We start from the raw sequence: 21,227 nt of genomic DNA on the forward strand, positions 1-21,227 counted from the left end.
AATGCCTTTAATTTCAGTACTTGGAGGCAGAGTCAAGTGTACCTCTGTGAGTTCGAGAACAGCCAGGGCTACAAGGAGAAACTTTGTCTCAGAACAACAACAAACAAACAAAGAGAAAGAAAACAACCTGAAAGAAAAGTGCTGAGTAATTTTCTCAATTTTAACTGAGGAATAACAAAGCCTAGAAGGTAACTGTCCAGACGAGGGCAACTGTCGATGAGGAGAAGTTAAACCTGGTACAGAAGCCTCATGCCCTAAAAGCTACTTTACTTTCCAGTAACTTTCCAGTAGTCTTTAGACTATTTACAGGACCAGAGCTGAGAGAGGGACCAACCAAGTAACATTTCAACCCAGACAGTGTATTTGTCTTTTTGTTTTAAAATCTTACCTTATTAATTAAAATGAATATGGGCTAAGTTGACAGTTTTAATTAACATGACCACTTAATTATAAGCCAGTCTGGTATTATGTAAACATTATAAAATCACAGCACACGTAGACACACATATGCCCTAATAATCAGATATAGTTTTACAAACACCAAAGGTTTTTTTTATAATCTGTAAGTTAAGACTGCTGATCATATCATCTTTTATATCCATCCTTAATCTAAATCTGTACTTTTAAAGATATTACTCTTAATATAAATAAGGCATATAAGTTTTTAGTTTAAAGACATGAAGCCTAGCCTGATAAAGTCTTAAGTAGACTTAACAGGAACCAACAGATTGGTTTCTGTACAGTTCTTTCTTCTTTCTTTAAAACTTAAATAAGAAACTTGAAAAGCCTGTTTTTGAAAGACAAGTCACAAGTAGATAGGCGATGGCTTTTGTCTTTTAATGTTATGTTAAAATTTACCTTAAAATGATTAGTTATTAAAATAAAAACATAGCCATTTTATCATACACAATGAGAATGAGTAAGCTTATCTAGGTATTTTGAAAACTATTGTTTGCTGGTATTATTTAAATGGCCTCAAGTATTTTACTCAATTACTGTGGGAAATTTCGAGGGTGGACTGAGTTTTAACATAAAATGACATACAATTACGTGAAAACAAAGATAAACACATACGGCAAAACATTTAACAAACTTAGAAGTTTCTGTCTCTGTCTTTAGAGTGAACAAATTTGACTTGGGAAATCTGTAAACGTGTCTCTTGTCACTCTGTCTTCAGTACCTTTAACCCTGAAAGTTCACGTGAGAGTGTGATTTCCAGCTCTGTCCTTTCACACAGAGAAGGCAGGGCTCAACAGCTGAGTCTGTGGAGCCTGAGGCTCTGTGTTATCCAAAGTTCTTAGGCTACTATAGTTATTTGGTTATATTTTAGGGATAATCTCTGGGCACTAAAAAAGCAGTAAACCTAGAGTAAGGAAAAACTTTCCCCATTTGGGAAGGTAACAGGAAGGCCTGTTAGGACACAAGGAGAAAAATTAGGCTTTTTGGAAGTCCCCAAAAAACAAACAGAACCAAGTCAGAAAACAGATTTAAAACGTGTCCTACGTGTACCAGTTGATGGTGATGTCTGGAGGCTCCCAATAAAGCTTTCTAGTTTTCCTTGTGCTGTTAAGAGTCTTTGGTTGAAAAGGGAGAATGAATTTTAATTGCCCTAATAATTGAACATTGTTTCTAGGGGAAGGCTATAAGCAGAAGAATGGCTAGATTGCAGGAAACTTACTTCTACAGTGTCCTACAGAGTTTAGTTTTCTTTCCATAGCCGCCAATCTTGGTAGAGAGTGGAGAGGCCGGTGCACTGGGCACATTAGAGAACCTCCTCTGATTTCTAGAAAATAGGTGTAGCTGCAGGATGGCATTTGCGGGTAATCTTTTATACTTCAGCCAAAATTTTCCTTCACCAAGTTTGTATTGGGGCCAGACAGTATATAGTAAATATTCATCTTTTTTAAAAATTAATGTTTTTTTAATCTTTAATGTTGAATCATGGCATGTGTAATCCAAGAGATACGAAGTAGAAACAAGTACTGAGAAACATCCCTCTCCTCCATTCTCAGAGACCAGATCATCAGCATATCTTCCCTCCAGTCTCCTGCCATCTATCCCAAAATGTTCAGAAACACTGGTTTGTATTCCAATGTTTTGAGTCGTAATCATACTCAGCTGGGGTTGTATCTAACGGCCCACTGTGGCTTTCTATCAGGATAAAGTCACAAAAATATTGAAATGTTATTCCCTATTATGAGTATTTTTTAGCCATTTAAGGCAACTTAGGGCCTCTTTCCTAAAAAGCTGGGGGGGGGGGGGGGACTGAAGAAAGAGAAAGAAGAGGAAAAACAGACAGACAAGACAGACGACAGACAAATACTGCGGTCAGAGAAGAGAGTTGCTTATATGAATAGTTTTGGCTTTTTTTGTTTCTATTCCTATGCGGGTGGGTGTAGGTCAGTGGTACAGTGTGTGCCTAGTATGTCTGAAGACCTGGGTTCAATCCTAAGTCTAAAACAAACAAACAAATCCACCCACCCCACAAATTTTGCTGGAGATGGTGGTGTACTCCTTTAAGTCCGGCACTTAGGAGGCAGAAACAGACGGACCTGTTAGTTCAAGGCCAGGCTACCCTACTAGTAAAACTGTCTCAATTACCCCTTCTGTCCCCAAATTGCTGTTCAACTTAAAAATATAAATAGGCTTGGTGGACCTTTGGAGCTAATCTTCAAAGGAAATCTTTTTACTTGCGGAATTAAACCCATGTTAGATAGGACTGTCTTTAGTAAATGAACAGGAAAAAGTTCAAAGCAGTTTTGGTTTGATGAACCAGAAAAGCAAATAGATCATAGTGGCAGAAAACTGGGGAACATATTAACTCTTTTTTTTTTTTGTTTTGTTTTGTTGTTGTTTTGGCTTTGGTTTTTTAAGGCTTGGCATAAATTTTCTCCAAGAAAATACCTGAGAATCAAATCAACAAGGAGCAAGGACTGGGAACCTAGATCCTGAGTTACTTTAGCTAGCAGAGATTAAGTTTCCAGACAAAGGGTCAGAACTCACACCTTGCCTGAAAATCAGCAATAGTACACACTGCTCAGTTCTAAAGTTACTTTTGTTGGTGAAAACTAAAGCCCAGAAAATTTCTTGGGAATAAGGGTAGCATGTTCTCACAATCCCGGAGATAACTTTAGTCAGACAGGACTAAGTTTCTTGCCCGACAGGGTGTTCTTGTTTCATTTCTGCTGCTTTGATAAATCAGCTTGGCAAAAAGCAAGCTTCAGGGGAGAAAGAGTTTATGTTAGTTTACAATTCCAGATTACAGCTCACTATTGCTGAGAAGTCAAGGAGAAAAAACTTAAAGCAGTGGGTAATATGCACCCACAATCAAAAGCAAAGAGAAATAAGAAAATCTACCAAATTCAATTCTCACAACAGTTGACAAATAATTTAGAAGAAGACTCTAAATACGGACTACAGAGAAACCCTGTCTCGAAAAACCAAAAAAAAAAAAACAAAAAAAAAAAAAAAAACAGAAACTGTTTTGTTCTGTTCCATAGATCAGTTTGAACAGATCCTGAAATAAATATACAATAATTTTTTAAACAAAAAGAATTATCAGACTCAGAAGTTATTAATAGACTGCCATTTCCCCCTGAAATTAAATATGACAGTCACATCCCTAAAAAACAGTGAATGAAACATTTAACTTATGTTCTGGGCAAATGCCAACTTGAGCTAAAGCTAAGTGTAAATGTGAAGCTCAAATATAACGAAGGGGCTATTTGAGATTTAGCTAAATGAAGGAAATTAAAACAACTTCAAAGGTTCCCTCTCTAGAAGAGACAACCAATTAACTTATAAGGCTTACGGTGAAAATAAAAAGAATGGATCATGTCAGTATCCTCCCTATTAAGCCAAGTAGGAAAGGCTGGTTGAAAGATGTTATTAGATTTCTACCAAATTTAGTAGGTCCAACCTGCAGGCATATCCTCAAAAAATATCAAACACAGGTCAAATATGAGTTATAAGAGCACTCCTTTGTTAAGTTAGGACTTAACAAAGTACTCAGAGGGAACAATCTGTATTCTTTCTATCCTAGTTTCAAATATAATCAGCTTCTACAAGGTAAGACAATGGTAACAAGCACATTACCCTCTTCTACCCCATTCTGCTAGAGTTTCACTCCCCTGACAATGTGCTACTACTATAAAATTATATTTTTAATGATTAAGGAATAAGGATGGCTTTATGAAGTAAAGGATATACAGAATAGCTGGATATGGTGTCACACACCTGAAACCCCAATACTCAAAAGGCTAAGCAGGAAGAGTACAAGTTTGAAGACAGCTTGAATTTCATAGTGACATCTTATTTAAAAATTAAATTAAAAGGATGGAAGGATGGTTGGTTCAGCAAGAGCAGTGATCTTTTATGCTTCAGTGTAGACCAAAAGGCACAGAGCTAAAACCCATTTTTCTTTCCAGTTATTTATTCATCCCAAATTTTTAAAGGAAGGTCTGGAATTTCTGGAAGGTAAGGAACAGAATGAAGAATTTTTCTAGGACTTAACATTACCAAGTTACACCTCTGGCAATGACAACTGTGTTTCTAAGGGCAGGTCAATGAAAGAATCCCTGGAATAATGCAAGATTCCCAACCTCATAAAGATGGTTTCTTCCCTTCCCACTTCCTACCAAAGAGAACTAATCCTCTACTACTTCAGACAGAAAGTAAATTAGCAATCAAACATTTCATTACCACGCTCCCAAACCAAAACATTTTTAAAGACGAGAGAAAGCGAGAACAATGAATCTCCTCTTCTACTCTCCTCACTTTCTGGGGGAATCTGAGGCTGACATAGTTTGATGCCTTCCGCAAGGTCACAGTGCAGGCAGATGCTGGGGCCTACAAAGCAAGGGTTTTTTGTTTTGCTTTTCTGTCCTGAGCTCCATCCCACTACAGTAAATCAATACATCCTATTCATTTTCCTCTAGTCAGGCTTTCTTTAAATTTTAGAATAAAAATTCTTAACTATCACCCTCCTCCAAAGTCTACATATCTAACCAACAGAACTGCTCCTCATCACACAAAACTGGGCTTACTAGAATTATTTGGCTGGTTTCATTATACTTTTAGTAAATGTCATACAGTCCAAGCAGTAATTGTTTTTCTCAGCCCCACTTCCTACTATAATCTAGTCCTTCCTTATTCACAAGAACTAAAATTTCAACATTATGAACTTTCCACTATCCAGGTGCAGAAGGCAGGGGTGTGTGTGTGTGTGTGTGTGTGGAATATTCCTTTACACTGTGTGAATGTACGCTGCTGTGATTGCTTTAAGAAAGAACCTCCATATGAAGTTTATTTTCTTTATGGCAAAAGTTAGCCATCTGAGCAAAGAAACTGCCCTTGCCTCAACTGCTGTCCAAACTGGACCAGCAGGATGCAAAAGAAAATGACTGCTAACCTTAGTTAAGACAAGGTATGGCAGTCCTTTAGAAATCGCTGCTTCTCAGAATGTCTGCCAGATATTCTACGCCTGTAGGTCAAAGGTAGATGACTCACTGTTACAAAAGACCTGAAGATGACTGTCCAGGCAACCAGATGTCCTTGTTGTTAGGTAACACTTCACACTTCTGGGGTCTCTGATGGAGTTAAAGACTAAATAATTAAACTTAATGTTTTCCTCGGTTAAAAAGGTAAATTAGGTATTAAACTTTAGACTCACAAAGATAAGATAAATATTATTTTCTCTGTAATTCTTACTTAGTAATTGTTTTTGTTATATATAATTTTACTACGCTAAAGTTAAAACCTTCCTTTTGTAATTGGACAAAAAGGGAGAAATGTAGAACATTCCTTTACACCATATGAATATATGTTGCTATAATTGGTTTAAGAAAGAAGGTAACTGGCCAAAAGCTGGGCAGGAAAAGATTGTGTGAGAGACCCAGACTAGGAGGATGCTGGGAAGAAGAAAGGTAGAATCTTGGGAGTCACAACACGTGTTGAAAGAAGGAACTGCCACGTGGCAGAGGGTAGATAAGAAATACGGGTTAATTTGTGTTGTAAGAGCTAGTCAGTAATAAGCATAAGCTATTAGCCAAGCATTTATAATTAATATTACATCTCTGTGTTGGTTATCTGGGAACTAGCAGGTAGGAAAGAAAAGTCTAGCTATGAGGGAGGTGAAGGGGTGGGGATGACATAACGGGACATTCAGAAACCCAGCAGAAAGCATGAGCAAAAATAAAATTCCAAGAAGGTAATCACAACTGGAAAAAATAATGCATTCATTGTTTTCACATTGAAATACATACTGATTACGCACACCAATTCAAGCTAACCAGGTTCTCCTGTCCTTCAAATTCTTTGGGCTCCACTACTCAGAAGTATCTGACATGCTGACTTACCTTTGTGTCATGTCTCAGTTTCCACAATTGGCTCCCCCTTTCTCCTACTGAGTTCCCTAAAGACTGTCTCCAAACCATTTTTTTCCTCTTTATGTAGTCCCTCACCACTCTCACTAACAGTAACAAATAGTTTCCATAAGAGGTCACATGCAGATGTTAGATGTCAGAAGACAATTTACAGAACCTGGTTCTCTCCTTCTACTATACAGGTCCTCAAGCTTGGTGTCAAGCACCTTACCAAGCCATTGTGTCCTAGGCTCTTCTTATTGTTATGTCTCAAGTATGTACCTCTCATCCCAATCTTAGCATCACCAGCTCCAGACTTGTCTTCTCTACCATTTCTAGATCTTTTATACCTCAATACTCAAATTACCTCAACTCACCTTTTTTTTTGTCTAAAACTGAAATCATCATCAAGACTACACTTCCTGCCCTTAAATCATCCAGACCAAAGCAGAAGTCACAAAGTTGGCTCCTCCGTCTGTTGCCTTCACACTACCGTAAATCCAGTAACAAAACGGCTTATTTGGATCACTACAATTCCATTCTCTTTCTATTTTCAATACTACCTTAATTTACCCTAGCATTTTCACTCTTCTGTTCAGGGGGACAATGACCTTCTAACCAACCTGCCTACCACTCTACTCTTGTGATGCCAAGAGGTATGAACTGATTCCCATCGCTGTACTGTCTTCCTTATTTGGTGGAATATTCCATGTCTACTGAAGTAAATACAAATTTATGATCCAGGAATTTCTTTTCTCTTACAATGTAAAGGAGATGTTTATTTATTTTAACTTAATGTATATGAGTGTCTTGACTGCATGTGTGTGTACAATGTACATGACTGGTGACTGCGGAGACCAGAAGAATGCTTCACAGTCCCTGAGACGGGGTTGTAGATGGTTCTAAGCCATGTGAGTGCTAGGAACTAAGCATGGGTCCTTGAAGGAGCAACAAGTGCTCTTAACTCTCCTAGGCATATCTTAAACCCAGACTGAGGTACTTTTTTGAATGGTCATAGCTAGTAAGAGTCACAAAGGTTGTGATTACCTACTCTGTGACTTCTGGAGGAGTCCATCTAAAACCTTAATTTGCATATAAATAACCCGGAGAGCTAGTTAAAACACTGATTCCTGGGCAAGCTCCCAGGCATGCTGACTCAACAGTTTGGCAGTAGGGAGCATATGCATTTCTAATGAGCAAACACTGCCAGTATTGCTCTGATAACATTTCATTTCTTTTGATGCTTATTGCAGTCCTGCTTCTAGTTCTTCTTGTCACCTCTTCTACACCTCAAGGACATGTTTCTAAGATGGCACCAGACCCAGATTGGCCTCATTTCTTACAGATGATTAGTTTAAACATCAAATATTAATGTAATTTTGACTAGTGACACAATTGAGTAAGTTGACAAAGGATTTTATAGAAATGTGTTCCTCGTTCAGAAAGAAGGAGAGAGAGAGGGGGGGTTGAGAAAAGATCCATATGAATGTTTAATAACTGCTTGGGTGAGGCCCGTCAGAGCTCTCACCTAGGGCTTGTTCCTCTTAGGCAAGTGCTCTATTCTTGGGTTGCATTCCCAGCCAATAAATGACAACAACACTACTATAGAATACTTAGGAGTTCTGCTAATCATGCATTGTTCTCTTTATACAAAAACTGGTAAAATACATAAACTAAATTCTCATTAAAATTAACCTTGTTTTTATATAATTCAGTCCACTTCTTTTGGTAGTAGTAGTGACAGAATCCAGTGCTTCATACATACTAAGCAACTATTAACACTACAGAATAAACAACATCTCCAATCGAGAACAGTTCTTAAAATCTCAAAGAATAAAATATCACTTGTGGAAAACACTCAAAGTACCTTTGTTAAATAGAATCACTTCATTTTTAGAGTTAGTAGCTGAGAAGAAAGCCACACCAAGGGGAAGCAGTGTAACATAAAGTCACCAAGAGCCAAAAATGATCTGGCAGCCCTGTCCTATATATTGATATGTACACTTAGATGCATCTTTAAGCCTGGAAGAACCTTAAGCCACCCCTTACCTCAAAGATAAAGAAATGAGCCCAGAGAAGATATTTCCCTAATGGTACCCAAGTACTGTTGTCTGGCAACCTATCTGCTTCTCTTTTTAACTCCTACATTTAAAGTACATTTACATGGTCTATTAATTCGGGCCCACGGCCCCAAATCAATATGAAATCATGATGAAATAATCAGGTGATAATAAATCTAAACATTCAAACATTCTCTTACTGCATCCTATGCTCCTCTACTTTTCCTTATTATTTGTTTCCTGAGCAATGGAAAAAAATTAGGCAACCTATAGTTTATTACCAAGAATAATCAGTTGTATGAATTGGCCTAAAACAGTGTGACTGTTTTTCTTTATGGATGAAGCTTTATAATTCTAAGCAAAAATATAACATGAATAAAGTATTGTATCAGCTTTTGCCAAGACAGCTTTTCAGGTTACTGTGGCCAAGGGAGAAAAAGAGCTGTTCTCAAAAAGCTGTTCCCTACAACAGTGTTTGTACAACTTGGTGACTGGCAAGTAAAAAGTAGACTAAGCATGACTGTTTCAAGTCCATGAATACAATGAATAGATCTGCATTGTTTTTTTTAAGATACAAGTAAACACAAAGGAATAAAAAACTCTTGATTTGCACAAGAAAAAATACCTAGGAATGTTGGGGAAAATAAAACATTTTGTTGTTTAAGCTAAGTAAGACAACAAATAGCTTATTTCTCAGTGGTTCTCAGAAACAATCCCTAATTGTCAAAATGGTGGGGGGGGGGGCACAACCAATTTCTTTTGGTCACGACTGAGAAAAATAAACAATGGGAACTATTGGCAGAAGCAGAATTGGTGCCTTAGAAAATTACTTTACAACGAACTAAAGGAGATGCCTGGACCAATCAAGTTCACCAGGAAACATTTTCAAATGCATCATTATTGTAGTTTTTTACACAAAAATTGCTCAACCAAATACCACAAAATTTAATTTTCTTGAAATGGTTTAGCAAGCCCAACTTCCAAAGAATTTCGTGAGCTATTAATAGAAAAGTTTTGTCTGATAGACTCTTAGAGATCTAAGAAATATTGTTTCAATTAATAGTAACCATGCTGGGGACAATATACTAAAAGACCTGAACTGCTCACAATTCAAACACTGTTTCTCCAAGTTCAAATTGAATATTTTAGAAAAGCAATTGCAGGTTGTTTTTAGAAGGGCCATGGTCTTTGGAAAACCTCCAGTTTCTAAAGAATCCCACACTATATCAAAGGGCTCCAATCAGCCATCCTTCACTCATTTAAATCTGAGTATCTCCATACAAACATGGTCTAACACTGTAGAATATATTCCAATAGTATACATGCAGAAGCAAAATCATTTTCTCCACTGTACAAATAATATTGGGATGAATAGCATTATGGGAAGTGAATACATCTTTTATTCATTTTCACCAATAAAAAAGGTTAACTTCCAAGTATTTATTTCTATTAACTCTCCAGACTTCTGAGAACTCACAACACATGCATTTGTACAAAAAGTACCAAATAAAGCTTGGTGGAAAGTAGAAAGCTATAGTAGATTAGTAGATTACTCTTTTATATAAAACATTTTCATCAGGTCAGTTTATATTCCTACCACAAGTTCTCCCATTATTTGAAGTTGGCTACAATTCATCTCTGAAGAAACAAATACATGTACATATACAACGGTTTCTGTGGAGGATTACTACAAGAAAAGCTCTCTTACAGAAACCTTTCGATGTATCTTCCAAGAAGTGTACCCATTAATATTTATCTCTCTAAATATTCTTTATCAATTTTTTCTCAATAGTCTTTCACACATAAAAATCATCAATTTTACTTAGAAGAAAGGCTCAGTAAGGGAATTTAATCACAGAGATCAGGAAGTACAAGAGTAAAGACAGCCAAACTTTGGGCCAATTCTTCATTTTGAATTCCCCAAATATTTACACAGAGGACTGAACTGAAATGAAGTCACACCCCACCCTCCAGCAGCGTCATAAACTAATCTACAGCTTCAAGGAATGTGCTTTAGTCGTCACGGCTGTCAAGCTCCTAACTTTAATGCATACCACAGTCCTCCTGGGTAAACTATCTCAGTCACTTCAATGGTAAGCAAGAGGATTTAAGATCTGAGAAGAACCAGGCCAAAGCTTGACCTTGACAACCAACACACCCTTTCATCTGAGACCCCTTAGCTATAATTAGCTCAGTAATCTTTGTTGACCACCTGCCACCTACCCAACAGGAATCACCAACAGTCAAAAACTTCTGACAAATGGGGAATGTTGACAGGCCATGCATATTTTTTAAGCAATACATATATATTTATATGGATTTTCCTGAACTAGAATACTTCAAATTTTAAGACTAAAAGACATTTTTACATATCTTAGATAGACAATGGCATATTTATAGTTGTGAAAACACTTCTAGAATTACAGTATTAAGCATCTAACCTAGTCTTATCTGGCTGGCTAAACAGCATCAGTCTCTCCGCCATTTCCAAACATTTAGGAATATGTTTTTTTTTCTAAAAGGAAAATTCCAAATGGCATCCGATGACAAACCTAACAATAGTTGACGAGTTATTGACAGGCAGGAAAGAGGCAGTGTCCACTTACTCAGGAAAGTGTATTCAATAATATGAGCAACAGAGAAACCAGCGACAAGCAATGTCACAGGTAGGCAAGAGAATACAGTAGCTTGAGATATGAGATATGACCTATGAGAAAGTACCACTTGGCTCCTGAAGAATACAGACTTAGGGGCATATGCAAAGAAACTGAGGCCTTTATTTGTCCAGTAGTTACATATGGAGACCTCACCTCTCTAATAGTAGTAAATGTTTTTATTAACTGAAAATGTCCCACTAACTTCTTATGGTCTAAGTGGCTGAGGAAGAAGACACCTAGTTTTCTATCAAAGTAGTGCTTAGATTTGAAGTGCAGTCAAGTGTAGCATTCCTGTTCTGTATCACCCCAAGTGTGCATTCTCAATGACTAGTTCATGACACGCAGTCTACTGAACCCGAGCGTGTACCTTAAGGGAAATCCAATTTAGTGAAATGCAGACCATGAGCATTCAAGAAAAAAAAAATGTGTCAGCCGAACTTTAAAATGTACCTTGTATTATTTACCTCCGTACTATGCAAGCTTTACCCTGCTCTGCCCTCCTCTTCAGCCCCCGTACAGGTTAGTAATTTTTTTAATATATCAACTTTCAAGTAACCAGACCTGAAAATTAAATCTGAAGTATGAAAACCCAGAACTGCCATTTGTGTTTCTGCTGGCATGTCGGGTTCTGAAAAGCCACCATTGTTTATTAAAGTTACTGGCCACACAGTATTTGCCTAGCGCAGTCACTTGACACCCTAGTTCAGGTTCTCAATAATCCCTAGGCACAAGCACCAACACCTAGCAGAGGAGATGTGGACAGGAGACGGAATCCAGTGTCTCACCCATCCTAAACATGGGCTTCATCGCTCAACTATACTCGAGTCCAATATCCAAATTTCACACAGGTTCAGAAAAGTGTCTAAAATCACCTTTTCAGTAACAGGAGTCAAATCTAGAGCCATGCCATTTCATCTGTCTCAGTATTTGTGCAATTTAAGGTCTGTCATAAAAAAAACGATAGTCAAAAAAAAGCATATGGAACATTTTTGGTTGTGCGCATTTGCTACCTGTGACAAAATCTTTTAGAGCATCTATCTACTTTCAAGAAACTGTGTTTTCCCCAGGAATATAGTATCTTTGTCAACAGAAAATGGTAGTCTACTTGGAGAACAGGGAATTCCTAAAACTTTTTTAAATTTATTTTTATTTTATGTGCATTGTTGTTTTGCCTATATGTACGTCTGTGTGAGGGTACTGGATCTCCTGGAACTATAGTTAAAGACAGTTGTAAGCTGCCATGTGGGTGCTGGAACTGAACCCAGGTCCAGGGCTCCTAACTTCTGAGTCATCTCTCCAGTCCCATAAAGAAAGTCTTTAATGTAAGAAGCAACAAAAGGTGTTGGAAAAGACAGAAGTTTTAAACAACTCATGAATTTGAGGGCTTCTCACCAGCTCATCTTTAGACAAGACACAAGTTTCATCAGCTGTAAAGCCATGAGAAAAGAACCTCTTCTGCTGGTCAGAGAGACAGTCTACGAAGAAGATAGCTACCACTTTCCTTATGACACAGCATAAGCAGAGTGCCAGAGAGTGGAAGGAAACATCAGTAACTTCTGGGAGGAGGGGTCAAAGAATTGAATTGCTTTTTTAAAGAATGGAAAACATAATTTCCAACTTCTGCACCTGAAAACTGATGTGTGCAGACAGCTCTGAAATTAGCCAGCAAGTTCTATCATTTCCAACAGCAGCCAAGGCAAACACAGAGGGTTCACACAAAATTACGCAATGGTAGACAGCATGACTGGGTTAAAAAACACTTGGAGTGTCGTCTTCTGTGCAAAGCTGCCTGTTTGAAAGGAAAGCTACTAGTCCAGGCAAAGGTGGTTAGCAAATAAACCAGACGTGGTAGCTTGGCTGCATCATGGGACTAGGAATCGGAGTTGAGTTTATGGTCAAGTCAATGCAACTATATTAACTTCTTCATTTAACCGGGCAACTTTTCAAAAAACGTGTATTTCAAAATAACAGGCTTTTAAAAAGTGGGTAAAAGTGTAAAGTGACAGATGTCCACGGACACTTAGGTGTACGATCTAGAAGTCTGAAGATCCCCTCAACAGCAAAAACCGTAAGTAAAAGGGCATTAACTCTGTAAGCTATACTAAAATCACTAACTACATGGAATATCTTGAGTTTGGTATTTTTTTAATTCCTAAGAGAAGCGATCTGTTTGCTTTTCTCTAGCAAATTTCTTAGAAAATACTGGCTTTATGGTACTTACAAGACCAGAAAACTTCTAGGTTATCATGCCTTCCTAATCTTGATCAAGACATTTATTAATTTATTAAATCAGAACATATGAAGCATCTATAGCCATATAAAAGGCATAATGTGAACTACAAAACATAATGATGTTTCTGAGCTTAGTGCTGGAGGCAGGCAGACATAAGGGTCCCATCTGTTTCCGTAATAATGCAGGCAGTCAGATTCTTTTAACCTATTAGCCAAAATTTAGGAAGAGTTAATAAAGTGAGGGATAACTCGGTAGGGCATTTTCATTTCATTATTTTCATTTCATTCCCCGAGTCAAATGATGGGCATCACTAGCACAACAAAAATAAACAAATAAATAAATAATTTTAAAAAAAGGTACATCTACCGTTACTGAGAATCACCTTAAGTGGTCGAGAACTTTACTAGCTGGGCTAAGCAAGATGGCTGAAGCTTTAGCACACTGGAGTCTGGAAAGAAAAGTTACTTACATATCAAAAGGCAAATTCTATAGAGTTAGTGACGGAAGTTTAAGGCAGCACCAATTGCAACGTGTATACCACACACACTTATACAGGCAACACTACAGCGTAGTTGATGGGTATTTGCTAAACCCTCTTTACACACACATACAGAATTTAAATGATAATTTTAAAATTCAAAGGAATTAAAATCTTTCCATATTTCAAAAAAAAAAAAGAAAAGAAAGCAAACAGCATTGCAGCAAAGTCATCTCTCTGACTGAAATGACCTCCAGTATCTACGAACCACTCCTGATTTCGCAATAGATGGATCTGCGACTCAATCCACGTACACACAAGAGTAGACGTGGAGAACGCTACAGTTTCTTCGGTAGACTTGGAACATCCCTCTGCCTGCCCCAGCCCTCTGGGTTCACTTTTCCCACAAAGATAACTTATCATCGACCACAAGAAGGGAACAAAAATTAATTAGCAGTCAAAATCTGTCTTAATTATTAAGGTCTCTATCCGCGAAGTCCAAATTCTAGTAAACCTGATTTTAGGAAGCAGAACTAACCCCTGCAGGGCACAGGGACATAAATACACGTATGTGAAACACCAAGCCAGAAAGTGGCGTAAAACAGCTCACATACCAATTTAACCAAAAAGGTTTGGCAAACGGCATCCCAAGTGAACATTTCCAGTTCCAAGCTACCCCACCGATCTAGAGACAACCAATACCCAAATTCGGACGAAGCAGCCAAGAGATAAGAAGCAAAATGTCTTACCTTGCACAAATCTCGACATTTTCGCGGTTTATTAAAAAGAACCTGGTTTATAATTTTTCAATTTCTCGGAGTTGCTTTTTATAAGGAAGGTCGCTCTTCCTTCCCAGCAACAACCGATGTGTTCTTTCTCCTCTGATGTTTAGCTACTTAAGGAAGTATTCATATAAAACGACCAAAAGCCGGTCTTTAAAAAAAAAAAAATCCCAGAAGACAGAAACTTGGTGGGAACAAGTCAGCTTGGGAACTCCAGGCTACTCAGCGATCCCGACACCAACGGGGGCCGGACTGGAGACTCCGGAAAAGGTAAAACCACACGAACTTAAATTTCATCAATGAAGAGGCGGACCTAGAGCGGCTTTCTCACCGCCCCGCTGGTCTCCACGCCCTCTAGGGCAGGACTGCCGCAGGCCCCCGGCCGGCCGCACCCCGCGGCCCCTCGCCAGCCGCCGTCCAGCCGCGAGCCTCGGGCGCCCGGCGCCGCTCGGGAGGCGGGGAGGCCGGCGAAGGGGCAGTGCAACCTTTTCGGCAGCCCATAAATAGCCCGGCTCTCGGGGCGCTGCAAATTCCGCACTCCGGCAGGCAGCTGCCCCGCGGCCTCCGGGGCCCGGCTCGGGGTGACACCGAGGCCCAGCTCGCCCTCCCCCGCCCCCGCCCCCCCCACCGGCCTGCGGGACCCCTCGGGAGGCCCGGACCTTCCCGGCACGCCCTCGGCCCTCCCGCCCCTCACTCTTCCACGCCCCACGCTCGGCCTTCGGCCACGCCTTTCCGAGCAGGACCCCACACGGAGGTCGCCCCGAGCCCGGCCCGCCCCTCTAGGCGACACCCACCTTCCTCTCCCTTCCACGGCTGGGAAGCTGAGGGCCCGGGATCGAGTCTTGCAGGATGCACGAGTGTGGCCGCAGCGGCCCCGTCTCCACTCCCGTCGCACGCGAACACCCGGAGACCGTGCCCACCCGCCCGCCCGCCGCCTCCCGACTCCGGAGCCCCCACTTTCTCCACACACCTCCCCTCCCCCTCCAGTCGGAGCAGCCACCCTCCAGCCCCCCCAATGCGGAAATGTCTCTGTCGCCCAGAGCGATAGGCGCAGCCGCCAGTCGGGAGCCGAGGTTTGCTCGGGGCCTGGCCAATGAGACGCGCGGAGGTGGCAGGAGGCGGGGCGTCTGGGGCACGAGGGAGGCGGACGCAGAGGCGAACGCGGGAATCCCGCGCGTGGGAGCTGCACGCAGGCGGCGCGCGGCCAGGCAGGGGTCCTCGGCCATGGCAGCTTTCCGTCGTTGCCACGAGCGTGTGAGAGAAGTGCAGCGTGTGGTTGTGTTTGCACGTCGCCAACATTTACCCGTGGAGGGAACCATGGCCGCTGGGTTCTCACCTAGCTCCCCATCATGTAGCCCTCCATCGACGTCTTCCTAAGGAACCCCGAGTCCTTCTCAATGGGACCTCACGGCCCTGCCCACCAGCTAGGGTTTGAGGAGAGCTAGGGCGTCCGGAAGCAAGCCACGGGATGTGTGTGGCCTACCAGCAGGAAGTGAGGCTTGGGGTGTCCAAGGAAGCGCCAAATGAAGGCTCCCCTCACCATAAAGAACCATATTCGCCTTGCCCGGGATCCTATTCCTCGGCACATTTGTGCCGTGATGGGGCGTTTAGTTTTCTAGCGAAGTGAAAATGACTTTTTATCCTTGAGAGATGTTCTCCTGGTGATAGATCTTGAAGTCCTCCAAAGAAAGATGTTAAAAGCCGCAGCGAGGCCGGGGACTCCCCTAGGTGTGTCCAGTCACATCCGGGGCTAGTCTTGCCAGCCCCTCATAGCTGTAAGACTGCCTGTCAGTGGGTGTATCTCACACTCGCCCTTCACACTTCACCCAGCCTGACCAACATTGCCAGTTCCCTTTCAAGTGTCTAAAACCAAGTGTTTCCAGAAAACTTTGATACATTGCGCAACGTGTTCAGCCAAGGTAAATGAGAATTTCAAAACCATTCAAACGAAAGGGTTTTCATTATCCAGGTCGTCAGGCTCACGTGGAAATGTTATTAGCAGAAAAGGATAGTGACCATGTTGCTTATGTAGACTCCAAACACCTTAGTCCCTCCTCCCCCAAATATCTCAGTCGAGAAAAGAATTTTCTCCACATAAAAAGTATCTAAGTAACCAATGTCTTTGGTTTAATAAACCAAATGTTTTTGGAGAGTGGAGATTTTGCTTAAACTTTTCATCCTCTCTGAACAGTAGCGAAATTGTTCCAGCACTAAATGAGCTGGTTTTTTCAGTCGCATTAGCACTAAAACAGCAACGAGGACCTGGGGCTCCTAGTGTAAGTTAGCTTGCAAAAATAAATAAATGCAACAAAGAATCCTTAATTTTTTACCAGATTTATTATTTTTTAAAAAATGGCCAGTTATTTTTTTACTTCAACAAAAGATTAAAGAGAAAAAAAATGGGCTTTAAATCCAGCAAAACATTTGGTAATTCCTAAGAATGGCATCTTATGAGTGACTAAATATTGAGATTGTAGACAAAGAGGCTGTGTATTTCCTACTTCTGAAAGGTCCCCAGAAAGTAAACCGCTACCCATCCTGAGTGGTTACATTTATAGCTGGTCAGGGGTTGGTTCCTCGCCAAGTCAAGTCTTGCTCGAGAAACCACATTTCGAACACATTTTCATATAGTGCCTTTCAAATGGGATTTCTTTAGAAAGGGGCTTGAATTTAAATTGCAGAGATCTTCAGACTTTGTAGAGTCTCCCACTCTCTCAAAATGACATTTGACACATCATGGAATGCGGAAACCAAGAAACCCAAGGCTCTTCTGGATCACACAACTGCTCTGTCCCTCTTTACGTTCAGACACCCCACACCACGACCTCTGTTTGATTTTTTCTGTTTGGTGCCTGTGGAGGTCAGAAGAGGGCATGGGGTTCCCTGGAACTGGAATTATACAGGGTTATGAGTCACTGTGTGGGTGCTAGAAATCCAACCAGGCTCTCTGCAGGAATAAGTGCACTCAAGTACTAAGTCATCGCTCTAGACCCTGACCCCATCTTTCCATAGTAGATTACTGTACTATTTCCTAAGGGTGCATAATCCTGATATCTACATTGTCAGAAACCTGTTCCATGGTGGTTTTACAGAGTAAGCCTTTAAGAAACTTGGAAGGAGGGTGGATTTAAAAGATGAAGATGGGAGGCTGGGACAAAGGGGCAAGTGAGACAGCAAAATAGTAGCCCATAAGCCAGTTTTTCTTCAGTGAGCTATGCTCTCTTCCAGAGATCTTATAAATTCTGCCTCTAAGTGTTTCAGTCCATCTTCCTACTTCCCCATAGAAAAACAAGCAAAGCTCATTTTTTGTTTAGCTGATCTCATATCTTGTGAGCAAACCCAGGGCCTCACACGTGCTACAAAAGAGCCCTGCCACTAGCGTAAGCCATAGCGCCCAGACAGACACTGTCTCAGAAATAACAGCAGCAAAGAGTGATGATGCCTGAGCCCTTATTTTTAAGCAGAGTTTTCGGGAGCTCTTTGGATTTAGTTTCTGTCAGTGTCCGCTACATGGCAAGAATTCTGTACCCGTATATTGAACGATTAATTTGCTGCTGTTACATACTTTAATCCATAGTATTGTTTCCTGGCCTCTGCTGTCAAGAACCACTAGTTAATACTTAGAAGTAATGAGTCTTAAGTTGCAGTGGTTTTCACCTAGAATATGAATGTGGGACAAAGTATAAGAATAAGAGCAGCAAATATGATGTCATGGTGACTTAATAAGTTGTATTAACTACTCACCATGAGGTTATCTGGTAAGGGATGATTTACGTGGTGGTTTTGGTATTTTTTTGGGGGGGTTGTTTGTTTGTTTGTTTGTTTTTGTAATGATTATTAATAAATACATTCCCTGGCCCATGCCAGGCAAGTGCTCCACCATGGAGCTATATCCTCAGTCCACAGGGTAATTTACAAATGGCTGAAGTATTAGTTAAGTGTAAGATAGGCAGTGTGTATGGCCATTTTTTATTTATTTTTGTCATTCCTTCTTTATACTCTGCACGGAAAGGAAAGAAAGAAAGAAAGAAAGAAAGAAAGAAAGAAAGAAAGAAAGAAAGAAAGAAAGAAAGAAAGAAAAGATACAGAACAGTTTGAAGAAACATGTTATAAAGAAAACTTCTGTGTCATTCCTGGATAGGTGAGCCAAGAGTCTAGGCAACAATTAACCCCTGGACTACTGCCCACACTCGAGATTGGCTCGCTTCTAGCCATCTCAGTCTTAGGCCACCCACAGGAAAGAATAAAGGGGATTACTGTTAGCAGTTGCTAGTTACAATAAAATATATTTTGAATCAAAATATAATTAAACAGGGTTAACTGGAAGAATATACCAAATTATATTTATGAGATGAACTACTAATGAATGAGTGGTCTAAACAATGAATGCAGTTTCCAAATACTTGAGGAAGAGAAAGACCTCATTCTTTCTGGTTGCAAAACACTGTTTTTAATGAATCGGGAAGTTTGCTGAAACAAGTTGAGAATTTAAATTGTGACATAGGCTTTCATTTTTTCACAGTTGCTTTTTAAATTGTATTTAATATGTAGCTTTTATAGCATAACCAACATTTATTTCAACTAACTGAGGTGTTAAAAAGTTCTCTCATTACAGATAGTTATCTAAAGAGTTGATATGTCAGTCTTACCATTGATTTTCAGTTATTCGGCTCATAAGAATTTAACCTCAGCTGTATTGCTTGTTGACATTTATCAACAGTTTTCTTCTAGCTCTCCTTGGAGAGTTGAAGAGGGGCAGGCTCTTGCTGTGACAACATCTGATACTTCTCCCATTCTCCATGTTCCCCAGAGGGACATGTTGCTAAAAATTGTGATGCCCATGAAATTGTATCTCTGTCATGTGTATCTCTAGTCCCTTCTGATTTTAGAGGCAGAGGACTTGTTCCCTTTAGTGCACAGGCCAGGGATAAACATGAAGAAATACCATATGCATTTTCAGGGTTTTTAATTAAACAGAATTTGTTATGTGATCATAGTTTAGATTTTGTTTATTTATATATTTTCGAGAAAAGGTTTCTCTGTAGCTTTGAAGCCTGTCCTGGAACTAGCTCTTGTAGACCAGGCTGGCCTCGAACTCACAGAGATCCACCTGCCTCTGCCTCCCGAGTGCTGGGATTAAAGGCGTGCGCCACCATCGCCCGGCTAGAAATATGTTTTAAAGCTCACTAAGAAATAGCACATCTCTTACTCTTAAAAAAAAAAAAAGTACTCTGGTTTACCAAACTGACGTGAATATATTATTTGTACTGACTTTGAAATCCACAGAAGAAATGCTGTGAAATAGACAAGCGTGCAGGTTAGTTCTGGTTTTTTCTTTCAACCACATTGAAGATTCGCTGTTGTGCACCCCATCAAACAACTGGTGTGATCTGATGATTTTCCAAACATTTCCACCTCTTGTCTAACTCATTAAGTGCCCCATGAGTACACCAGGGGAAGTATAAAATAAAGAACATTTGTTTCCTGGCTGAGAGAGTTTAAGAATTTTATACCCATCTCACTAACTAGATATTTAAAAGATCATCTTTGGATGAGGCTTAAATAATTGGGCAATTATGTCATTAAATGAGTTATATTATCAGGAAATAAAAAGTAACTTTTCACTTTCTAGAAAGAAAAGAAAATGGGTTGTCAAATCTAGAGAAAGACCACAGGAAAAAATATTAAGTTCTGCTGCTGTTTTACATTGAATTTTATTTCATAAACATCTTTTAAAAAAACAAATCCAAACACAGTAGCACCCAGAATGCCCACAAAAGAGCTGTAACCTGATGCCTGTCTTTCTCTACTCCAGCCTCGAACCATTGAAGAGACCATTCTTGCCTTGTGCGCATGTTCTCTTTACCTCTAAATGCTTGTATTATGTTATTACTTTCATAAATTGTGTTTCTGAATTCTGGATTTTAGACATTATGTTTAGAGTTTCCAACATAGAGAGGAACTTAGCTCATACCTCAACTCGTCTTTTTTTCCATTTTCAAAAGATAATATCTCTAAATTTAGAGTTATGCTCCTCAACCTTTACCTCATTATAACACAAAGACAAAATGGTGCTTATAGTTTACTCTGGGATAACCCAGAGGAAATTTGAACATGTATTTTAAACTAGGTAAAGAATTGTTTGCCTTTTAAATATATAAAATTATTAAAATAACAATGAATGAAAAGGAATAGAGGAAATGTTAAATATTTAATCCATATAATAACAAATAAGTCTTTTAAAATATTTAAGTGATAAATTTGAACTTGTCTACCTAAATTTAATCTTTCTGAACCATATTTTTAAACATTTCTTTATTTTTTACTTTTTCTGTGTGTGTGTGTGTGTGTGTGTGTGTATTTGGAGGTCAGAAGACAAAGAAGTTTATTCTCTCCTTCTGCTATGTGGGTTTCAAGGATGTAGGTGTTTGTATCAGGTACCTTTACCTACGGATCCATTTTTCCAGGTGCTGAATCTTATTTTATGTTTCAGAAACTACATTTAGTTTACACTCAAGATTTTCAAATGACAATCCCTTCAGATTCTTGATAGTCATTATGATCCCTGAAGATACCCAGTTTTTTTTTTCTAATCTCTGGACTTTTTGGATATTACCATTTGTGGTAATGAAAATTTTGCAGATGTGATTTAAGA

At 39.7% G+C, this 21,227-nt stretch overlaps 1 protein-coding gene across 2 annotated transcripts in view; it reads right to left on the reverse strand.

The window, feature by feature from the left end:
• Positions 1 to 15,886, reverse strand: part of Ugp2 (UDP-glucose pyrophosphorylase 2) — a 55,652-nt gene extending 39,766 nt beyond the window's left edge. Inside the window, exon 1 of one of the 2 annotated variants that reach the window (XM_050141121.1) lies at positions 15,367 to 15,886. In XM_050141121.1, coding sequence (XP_049997078.1) covers positions 15,367 to 15,871 — 505 coding nt within the window. In that variant the 5' untranslated portion in view covers positions 15,872 to 15,886. Of the gene's footprint in view, positions 1 to 14,539; positions 14,877 to 15,366 lie in introns of those variants that run through there. The other variant, XM_050141122.1, reaches the window with a different exon arrangement.
• Positions 15,887 to 21,227: the final 5,341 nt, after the last annotated feature.

The sequence above is a fragment of the Alexandromys fortis genome, unplaced genomic scaffold (assembly GCF_014885135.2).
Source record: "Alexandromys fortis isolate MF-2015 unplaced genomic scaffold, M_Fortis_MF-2015_v1.1 scaffold_7, whole genome shotgun sequence".
Lineage (NCBI taxonomy): Eukaryota > Metazoa > Chordata > Mammalia > Rodentia > Cricetidae > Alexandromys > Alexandromys fortis.